Below are 10998 nucleotides of genomic sequence, written 5' to 3'. Positions count from 1 at the left end.
TTCTGTTGCCTGTGACCCCAACCCGATGAAAGCGTACTTACAGGGAGGAGGTCCGAGTTTGGCAATGCATTCATCTGTCAGAACATTAGATAAACTTTTGTCTTCCAACTGCGATGCTTTTGAACAAGTTCTTGATTGCTTCCGCTCGTTTGATCTCTACCTCTCTTACTATGGGATCATCTTCATCATACTGATAAGGGTTGTGTTCCTGATGAATTGTTTCGAGCTGAGATTTTGCACGGGCGCGCGAGTTGTCCAGTTCCTTTTTGTGATCTAACGCGCTGCTATACGGGCACGGTTCACAGTCAAGGTTACAGGTGTTTCTAAGGAACTGCCTTTCTGTTTCTTGCAGTCTTGTGATCATGTTCTGTTTGTCTCCATCTGTTCTAGCCATGGAGGCGTTATACAGAGCTGCCGCCTGTGTGAATTTCCTACCTTCTCCTGTCCGCTTACCTCGCTCGACGTAGACGTCACCCAACCTGCACAGACAGTCGGCTTCTTTAGCCTTGTTGGGCTTATCGCGATCTGTGAATAGGAATTCGGAATCAAACTTCTGCAGTTCAACTTCACCTAATAATATGATTAAATCTTGACAAACACTGAAGTCTTAAGTGAAATACCTTTATGGTTTTAATAGATCCAAATCTTCCATGATAAAAAAATGCTATTTCAGTGGTTAGTAAAAACTTAAAACTTATGATTAGATGATATTTGCAAGTGGAGAGTGTATAACATTAACAGACCGTGAAGAAGTTTCAGTGCGGCTGCTAAGTTCTGCTCTGCTGCGTCCAGGTCTCCATTTCTCACATCACTTTCTGCCGTCTGAATGTATCTGCGGTAGGATCTGTACAACGAAACAAACATTATTGGGAAACAAACGTACTTCACAAAGGCGACAAATTCAATCCTTTTTTGTATATACAATAGTATGCCAAGATTTTTTTTATACTTTTTAATATACATAAATCTGTACAACCAATAGCTAGTGTTATTGACAGCATCAAAACTTGATGTTAAAAGCAGTAATATGTAATGACATGTGTGATACATTTCTGGCCATATTTTCTAGTGTTGCCTAGTTGATATTCATTTTGCAAAATCTGATTTATACCACACTTGTATACAAAATATCAGATATTCAAGATATTCATATTTATTGAGTTATTTGGATTTGGAACAGCACTTTATACATGAGACAAGGAAACATAGAGGCACTAACGTGTCGTCGTCAACTTGACAGGTAGTTCCGTCGCTAGAGGGCGCAGCTGAGAAGGGAGAGAAGTGGCCCTTCCGTCCTCTCACGTCTTGTTGTCGTTGCTTATGTGTTGGCCTCTGTGAGAACCCATAGGGAGTAGTAGTATAAGATTAACAACCTGGCATGACCCGAATGTGCTTTTTCAGGCAAAAAGTACAATCGCTTATATAACACCTTCTACTACTAAAAAACGCAACAAAATCATTCTAGCCGAAAAAGGACACCATATGAGACTTAACTTTCGCTATTAGCGACGCGAAATGCATGACGGGATTCATGGGGATAAACAAACCTATTCGAAACCCGGAAGTCTAATCAGCACTGGCAAGTCAGGCCAAAAAAATATACACTCACCTTGTTTCTTGTCAAGGTGATCACGTCTTGTCTGATTTTTGCTGTGTGCAGTAAGCGGTGAACAATGACAACTGTTCCATGAACGTTGTGACACCTCGCCAGTGCCCTGTTGTACAGAGCAGTAGCTCTGGTCAAGTTGCTAGTGTCTCCAGTTTCTGTTCCTCTTTTTAGGTACACGTCACCCAGACTCTTGATCGCTTCTGTTTCTAACATGTCGTTGTCTTTTACTATCGCCTCTACCATCACCTGTGCGTATCCAACCAGCAAAGAGTCCGCGTTACCTTCGGTAGCTCGCCTCTTGTCCAGATCTTGGAACTTTTCCGCTACCTTTGCAGGTGTAGTCGTCCCCTTGACTTCAGTTCGCTGTTCCTTACCCTGTGACGACACCCCTTGTAAAAGCCTCTCCGTGTAGTGGTAGCGATGTTCTATACCATCTGCCTGTTCTTCATGGTAACACCGTACCATAGCAGCCAGATAAAGCGCCAAGGCCGTGTTGAACTTCCCTACGTCCTTCCCGAGTCTTCCCTTCTCCACGTTCACGTCGCCCAGAGTTTTGAGCAGCTCCACTTCCGCCAGCCTGTCCGTGTCGGCCATGGCGTCTACCAGGGCACGGAGGTAGCCTGTCTCCGCACGGGCTAGTCCGTACCTCCTGCCCTTCTCGTCCGCCTCACGGAGTTTCTCACACACCCGCAACATGGCTGACACTTGCTATGCTAAAATGTCTCTAAAACTCTTTGTCTTAACGGGCTCCGGAGCTCCGGTCTCTGTGCTAGCTTGACTTGACAAGCATAGGTTTCACACCGCTTGTGTCAACTTGCACTACGTCATATGCATACGTGTTTCAGTTCAAAGGTTGTAGGCTGAATACAAAGTACTAAGTAATCTACAAGCAGGTTTCTTCGGGGCGATCAAATTGGCCCCCGAATTACCATTTCCCCCCTGTATTTTCAATTTAACACCGTATTTAAGTCTGCTTGAGATTAATGTCCTGTATATCTGTCCTGTCCGGCAGATACTTTCAAGGTATTCAAGGATTTTCTCAATATTACATATTAAAATATTTCAAATATTTGACAATCCATCCATGGCTTTTGAGTTATCGTACTAAACCACACACATGCATGCAGACACTACCAAAACATAACGTTCTGGGCAAAGGTAAAAACATAAATTTTTCAAAATTTCTCAACATTGATTGAAATGCAATTTAACGTTAACGTTACCTATCTTAATGGCGTCCTATCATTATGAATTCATTTTCGGTGTTAAAACATTAACGTTGAAGTTTCCTGATTACTAAAAAGTATTAGTTAGAGAAATATGAGGCCTAAAAACTTTATGAGTGCCCCTTCCCACATCTGCTTGAAAATGAGCTCTCCGAGCAATCATTCATTCTCGGTACCAGTCGGTACTAGTCGGACGATCCCCGACTTGTGCCGACAACTCCAGGCAGATGTTTCGGTGGCTGCAAAGACAGTATCAAATTGGCCAGGCAGTACTGGTATCCGCTCGTCGGACAGTTACCATTTATAGTAAGAGAGCCCAATAAAACGCCTTGAACATCTTCCATTGTATCTTTTGGTTCGTCTATCTTTAAGCAGACCTTAAACCATGCGTAAAGCTACACGAAAGTAAAGAAACGGAAACTTTACGCATGTTTTAAGGGATTCGTAAAGAAGAGTTCTCTGCTGTGATCAATGTATATGTCCATGAAGACTTAACAGTAACCTGTGCATGGGTGTAGGAATTTATGGTAAGAGTGTAAGACTCAAGAGACACACCCCTGTCAATAGAATAGCACAGCCCAGTGGCCAAAACAGAGAGCATGGTCTATATTTATTACCGGTGTTTTGCTGCAATATGTAAAAGTCACATAGGAGGCGCGGATGATAAGTGCATACGGAGATAGACTGTGGTGTTGTTTATGTCAACTGGTGTTCAGCAAATGATTATGGTCTTATACTGCGGCATTTAAGGTTAACTTGAGCAGGGACGTGGTAGGACTTCCTTAACCCCTGTGACCCCCCCCCCCACGCACACACATATGGTTTTCAATAAATCATTGTTTTCTCAATATAAGTTCCTTGTAGTCTATGATCCATTACAAATAACGTAGTCACTAGGAATATTTAAAAATCACTTTTACTAACACTTGTTTATCATGTGAATTTTGTCAAGGGAGGAATATTGTTAGCTACATCATTTCTTTGTTTTGTTTGTTTCGCATAACCGGTAAACTGCCTTTAGGCGTAACAGACCAGTTTTGTACATGTAAGGTAAGTACAAGCTGTGTAAGACCGGACTGTAAGGTTTGAACCACTCATACCGCCAACACCGAGGCCAAGGTCAATCACCCACATTTACAATACACTATCAAGTTTTGTACTTAGTTTTACTCCAAGTGTCCTTCACTAAAACACTTTTAATACGAAACATGTACTAGAATCTCAGCGTGAACGTTTTCTGAGTTGATTATCTACATTCTCACTGGATGCTTATCATAGAGACAAAGAGGCGGGATGGGCTTGGTAAGTTTAATGTTGTAAAACATGACAATCCACGGGTGGGTGTACAAAAGTTCAGATGTGCTCAAGTACATGAGCTTCACCACTACCGCTACTTGTGATGTTAATACAGTAATAATAATGAAACTTTATTGCATGTTCATTCCCCGGGAGGATAAATGCACGGATGTACAAAGTACAATATACTAAAGAGTACTACAACAATAGTAATGAAGAAAGGCTAATATCAGGTCTAAGGTATACAATGCTAAAAAAAAAGAAATATATATATGAAGTGGTATTGATCTAAGTTCTAATGGCTTTTTCTCTCACATACAACGGATGATCTCTGGGTCGCGTGAGGTCAGGGGTCATTTCCGTGCATCTAGTTACTGTAACTTATTTGATATAAAGCTCAAATAGTCACAATTATTACACAACTGACAATCCACCAGAAAAGCAGGTCTAACTCCCTCCGTGGCAAAACTCGCGTCGTCCAGCAAAAAAATCAACACCACCACCGCACAAGTCTACATTGCCATGCTACATAGTCTTTTGTATATGGTACGTTAGTTTCCTTGAATTGCTTTTAAGTAAAAGGAGTTGCCATATATTATATCATATTTTATACACTTTGTGAGCAACAAAGCTGTATATTAATAAGACAGGCAGTGGGAAGTACCATGGTATTCCCTTAGTTAACTTATCTTAAGTTAACTAATCTTAACTAATCTTAAGTTAACTAATCTTAAGTTAACTCATCTTAAGTTAACTCATCTTAAGTTAACTAATCTTAAGGATTTGCGATAACCAATGGCTTTACTCTAATGGCGGAGGGCCTTTTTACATACTCGGATGTTGTTTAGTATTGCTACTATTTTTGGATGAGATGTGTTGTCCCCGTAAATAACTTTCATCATATCCAATGACTGTTCGAAATAACTGATAGCTTTCCTCAGATCACCGATTCCAACCCAACATTTACCAATGTTGTTTAGTGGTGTCGCAATGTCAGGATGTGGCGTTGTTTCACCATAGATAGCTTTTCTCATCTTCAGTGACTGTTCGAGATAACTGATAGCTTTCTTCTGATCACGAAGGTTACTCCAACAATTGCCAATGTTATTCAAAGATGAAGCAATGTCGGGATGTGGGGTTGTTTCGCCATGCATAACCTTCCTCATCTTCAATGACTGTTCGTAATAGGTAATAGCTTTCCTCTGATCACCAAGGCCAGTCCAACATGCTCCAATGTTGTTTAAAGATGAAGCAATGTCGGGATGTGGCGTTGTTTCACCATAAATAACTTTCCTCATCTTCAGTGACTGTTCATGATAATTGATAGCTTTCCTCTGATCACCGAGGTTCCACCAACATGACCCAATGTTGTTTAGTGATGAAGCAATGTCGGGATGTTCTGTCGTTTCACCATAGATAGTTTTCCTCATCTTCAGTGATTGTTCATTATGACAGATAGCTTTCTTGTGATCGCCAAGGTAACTCCAACAGCTCCCAATGTTGCTTAGTGATGAAGCAATACTGGGATGTGGTGTTGTTTCGCCGTAGATAGATTTCTCCATCTTCAATGACAGTTCGTAAAAATTGATAGCTTTCATCTGATCACCAAGGCCACTCCAACATAACCCAATGTTGTTTAGTGATGAAGAAATGTCGGGATGTGGCGTTGTTTCACCATAGATAGCTCTCATCATCTTCAGTGCCTGTTCATGATAAGTAATAGCTTTTCTCTGATCGCCAAGGTCACCCCAACATGACCCAATGTTGTTTAGTGATGAAGCAATGACCAAATGTGGTGCTGTTTTGCCATAGATAGCTCTCATAATCTTCAGTGACTGTTCATAATAATTGATAGCTTTCTTCTGATCACCAAGGTCACTCCAACATTTACCGATATTGTTTAGTAATGAAGCTATATCTTGATGTGCTGTTGTTTTGCCATAGATAACCTTCATCATCTTCATTGACTGTTCGTAATAACTAATAGCTTTCATCTGATCACCAAGGTCACTCCAACATCCCCCAATGTTGTTAAGTGATGAGGCAATGTCGGTATGTGCTGTTGTTTTGCCATAGATAGCTCTCGTCATCTTCAGTGACCGTTCGTGATAACTGATGGCTCTCCTCTGATCACCAAGGTCACGCCAACATGACCCAATGTTATGAAGTGATACAGCAATGTCGGGATGTGGCGTTGTTTCGCCGTACATAGCTTTCTCCATCTTCAGTGCCTTCTCGTGATAGCTTATAGCTTTCCTCTGATCACCAAGGTCACGCCAACATAACCCTATGCTTCCAAGTAATCGGTAAACTACGACGCTCATTTTTGTGCCTCTATATATATCGTTTCCAATACGAAGTGCCTGTTTGAAGTAGGTGATCGCTTTCCTACAGTCACCGCGCCTGAGCAAGACATTGCCTAGGTCAAAAAGGATTTCTAATTGTTTTTTCTCGTCACCGCCCGCCTCTTCCAGTGCTGCCTCAAAGTGACGTATGGATGCGTCTAACTGCAACAGCTGTTGTGTTATTTGACCCCTGATTTGAAATGAGGTGTCAAAGATTGCTGTTGGGAATATCTTTGTCGTTGCATTTTTCTCTGCGATTGTATCCGTAATGCATCGTTTTAATGGAATAGCTGTATAATAGTACCTGAACAACATTTTAGAGTCCGATATGTAGAAAACTGACTGAACGGAAGTGTCATCTACGTCATGTTTGTCCAGTTGGACTTTCATCTCCGTGAGAGGAGACAGTCTGTCCTTCTGTCCTCCGTTGGCAATGTACGTTCTTAACCGTAGCTCCGCTGAGATGCTGATCAGTACAGTCAAGTGGTGGGCATCTTCGTGACTGATCCGTCGTGTCTTGCGTAACTCTTCTATCATTCCCCACACACTGGGGATCGTAATACCACAGCGAATACTCAACACATCAACGGCCACGCTGGGAAAACGATATATTTCTTTCTTCACATCCAGGAGCTGTCCCGTAGGTTTAACATTTTCTACAAGTTGCCCAATATTCGGTATTAGCAATGCTGACAACCGTGACAGAACAGGGGAACGGTCTACGATTTTGTTGACTCTGTCCGTATAATCATCCACCAAAGACTCGTCTCCTGCTAAGTAGGTCACCCGTCTGAGGATGTCTGACAGGTGATAGCCTTCCGCCAGGGCGATGTGCAGATGCTGATATTCGGCCAACTTAGCAGGAGTCTGGATGAGACTAACGGGAGGTTTGCTTTTGGTTTCGTCTCTTCCAAAGGGAGTTTTAGAAGCCCATGGCATGAAGCCGTCGAAGGCGAAGCCGCGAGGTGTGACGGAGTCGAAGAACCAGTCTTTCTCTGGGTCTTCTGAGAGAAAGTCGTTGAGTGACGGGATGGCCATGGCCGGGAGGATTGTTTCCCCAAGGTTGATGACTTTTAGATGTAAGTAGTGTGTGAGATTTAGGAAGTACCTCCGTGCATCGTCATCATCATCCTTCCCCTCCTCAATCAGAATGGAGTACTCCAGGTCGGAGTACGGCGTCACCAGTTCTGTTGCCTGTGATCCCAACCCGATGAAAGCATACTTACAGGGAGGAGGTCCAAGTTTGGCAATGCATTCATCTGTCAGAACATAGATAAACCTTTGTCTTCCAACTGCAATGCTTTTGAACAAGTTCTTGATTGCTTCTGCTCGTTTGATCTCTACCTCTCTTACTATGGGATCATCTTCATCATACTGATAAGGGTTGTGTTCCTGATGAATTGTTTCGAGCTGAGATTTTGCACGGGCGCGCGAGTTGTCCAGTTCCTTTTTGTGATCTAACGCGCTGCTATACGGGCACGGTTCACAGTCAAGGTTACAGGTGTTTCTAAGGAACTGCCTTTCTGTTTCTTGCAGTCTTGTGATCATGTTCTGTTTGTCTCCATCTGTTCTAGCCATGGAGGCGTTATACAGAGCTGCCGCCTGTGTGAATTTCCTACCTTCTCCTGTCCGCTTACCTCGCTCGACGTAGACGTCACCCAACCTGCACAGACAGTCGGCTTCTTTAGCCTTGTTGGGCTTATCGCGATCTGTGAATAGGAATTCGGAATCAAACTTCTGCAGTTCAACTTCACCTAATAATATGATTAAATCTTGACAAACACTGAGGTCTTAAGTGAAATACCTTTATGATTTTAATTGATCCAAATCTTCCATGATAAAAAAATGCTATTTCAGTGGTTAGTAAAAACTTATAATTAGATGATATTTGCAAGTGGAAAGTGTATAACATTAACAGACCGTGAACAAGTTTTAGTGCGGCTGCTAAGTTCTGCTCTGCTGCGTCCAGGTCTCCATTTCTCACATCACTTTCTGCCGTCTGAATGTATCTGCGGTAGGATCTGTAGAACGAAACAAACACTATTGGGAAAAAACGTACTTCACAAAGGTAAGTTCATTACTTCTTATTATATACAATAGAATGTCAATACTTTTTTTTATTTCCTAACATAAAACTGTATAGCCTACAGCTATATATAGTTAGTGTTATTAACAATATCAAAACTTAATGTCATACGCAGCAAAATGTAATGACATGTGTAATATATTTCTCGCCATATTTTCTAATGTTGCCTAGTTAATACATGTACTAGTATTCATTTCACAAAACCTGATTTTACCACACTTGTATACAAAATATCAGATATTCCGGACATTCATATCTAATACACGAGACAAGGAAACACTTAGAGGCACTAACATATCGTCAACTTGACAGGTGGTTCCGTCGCTAGAGGGCGCAGCTGAGAAGGGAGAGAAGTGGCCCTTCCGTCCTCTCACGTCTTGTTGTCGTTGCTTGTGTGTTGGCCTCTGTGAGAACCCATAGGGAGCAGTAGTATAAGATTAACAGGTGGCCATGTAACCCACAAAAGCTTTGGCAAAACGTCAAAGGTTAACGACCTGATATGACCCGTGGCAGACCAACGCAAACTTAGTCCATACTGAGTACCAAGTCGAAACCCGGAAGTCTATAAATCGCCACTGCAAGTCAGGCTCTAGTAAAAAAAAAATACACTCACCTTGTTTCTTGTGGTGATCACGTCTTGTCTGATTTTTGCTGTGTGCAGTAAGCGGTGAACAATGACAACTGTTCCATGAACGTTGTGACAGCGCGCCAGTGCCCTGTTGTACAGAGCAGTAGCTCTGGTCAAGTTTCTAGTGTCTCCAGTTTCTGTTCCTCTTTTCAGGTACACGTCACCCAGACTCTTGATCGCTTCTGTTTCTAACATGTCGTTGTCGTTTACTATCCCCTCTACCATCACCTGTGCGTATCCAACCAGCAAAGAGTCCGTGGTACCTTCGGTAGCCCGTCTCTTGTCCAGATCTTGGAACTTTTCCGCTACCTTTGCAGGTGTAGTCGTCCCCTTGTCTTCAGTTGGCTGTTCCTTACCCTGTGACGACACCCCTTGTAAAAGCCTCTCCGTGTAGTGGTAGCGGTGTTCTATACCATCTGCCTGTTCTTCATGGTAACACCGTACCATAGCAGCCAGATAAAGCGCCAAGGCCGTGTTGAACTTCCCCACGTCCTTCCCAAGTCTTCCCTTCTCCACGTTCACGTCGCCCAGAGTTTTGAGCAGCTCCACTTCCGCCAGCCTGTCCGTGTCGGCCATGGCGTCCACCAGGGCACGGAGGTAGCCTGTCTCCGCACGGGCTAGTCCGTACCTCCTGCCCTCCTCGTCCGCCTCACGGAGTTTCTCACACACTCGCAACATGACTGACACTTGCTATGCCATGTCTCTCAAAATCCTTGCCTTCACGGGTTCCGGGTCTTTATGCACCTGACTTGAACAAGCACAGGTTTCACACTCCTTGTGTCAACATTACGTCATCCGTCAATAAAGGTCCAATACACAAAAGCTTCGGAAATACCCGTAAACATATCAGGTAACCTGCGTACCTGTCTACGACCTTAGCTTTAGAATAATATTACCCATGTCTGTGACTCATATACTAGTACATGTATATCTGTACAACCAGAAATTACTGTATATTAGGCTTTATGCACCTGACTTGAAGAAGCACATCCTGTTTCACACTTGAACATTACGCCATCTATTACTTCAAAGCTTGTAGGTTAATACAATGAAATCTCCAAGCAGTGAGTTACCATTTGAGTTACCCCCTGTTGGGCGTATTGGATACTGCCTGGCCAATATGGGCTGGATTAGGGAGGTACCCTTTGCACTTAGAGGCCTCCCTAAACGCCATAAAACATTTTATCAGAATATGCCTAAATGTACCAACTGGGAGTCTCAATGCCGACGCACTTTTATGTCAGTTAGAATTAGATAGACTAGGTAGTAAATGTTGGGCATCTGGTGTACGGAAATCTTTAGAGGAATGCGGTTATGCCTTTGTTTGGCATTCTCCCCTATCAATTGCTTCAAAAGTGCACGCAACCATCTCCTCCATTCACCAACGTTTGAAAGACATTTACTTCCAAAAATTCCTACGCGAAATTCATAATGACAACAAATCCAAAAACGCAAAGAACAAACTGCGCTCGTACAGACTATTCAAATCTACTTATAATGAAGAACATTATCTTAAAATCCCAAACGAAAGTCAAAGAACCACCATCACCAAACTACGAATCAGCTGTCATAAACTCAGCATCGAAACAGGAAGGCACAACCGCACACCTCTGGAGCAAAGGATTTGCCAATTTTGTAGCTCAAACAAAGTAGAAGATGAAGCCCACTTTGTTATTGATTGTAGTTTATATAGTAATGAAAGAAATGATCTTTTTAGATATATTACTAGTACGTTTCCATACTTCCAATACTTGCCTAATATAGAAAAATTTATCTTTCTTATGTGCTTTGACCATCCTGTACTATAC

At 42.5% G+C, this 10998-nt stretch overlaps 1 protein-coding gene across 1 annotated transcript in view; it reads right to left on the bottom strand.

The window, feature by feature from the left end:
* Positions 1-9868, bottom strand: part of LOC109478914 — an 11721-nt gene extending 1853 nt beyond the window's left edge. The window contains exons 1-4 of the mRNA XM_019780722.1: positions 9176-9868; positions 8857-8966; positions 8397-8497; positions 7187-8185 (exon numbers count right to left, since the gene is read on the bottom strand). Coding sequence (XP_019636281.1) covers positions 7187-8185; positions 8397-8497; positions 8857-8966; positions 9176-9868 — 1903 coding nt within the window. The remainder of the gene's footprint in view (positions 1-7186; positions 8186-8396; positions 8498-8856; positions 8967-9175) is intronic.
* Between the last annotated feature and the right edge of the window lie 1130 nt (positions 9869-10998).

The sequence above is a fragment of the Branchiostoma belcheri genome, unplaced genomic scaffold (genome assembly GCF_001625305.1).
Source record: "Branchiostoma belcheri isolate BF01 breed outbred unplaced genomic scaffold, Haploidv18h27 scaffold46, whole genome shotgun sequence".
Taxonomy (NCBI): Eukaryota; Metazoa; Chordata; class Leptocardii; order Amphioxiformes; family Branchiostomatidae; genus Branchiostoma; species Branchiostoma belcheri.
This window is presented reverse-complemented; position numbering and strand designations above follow the sequence as displayed.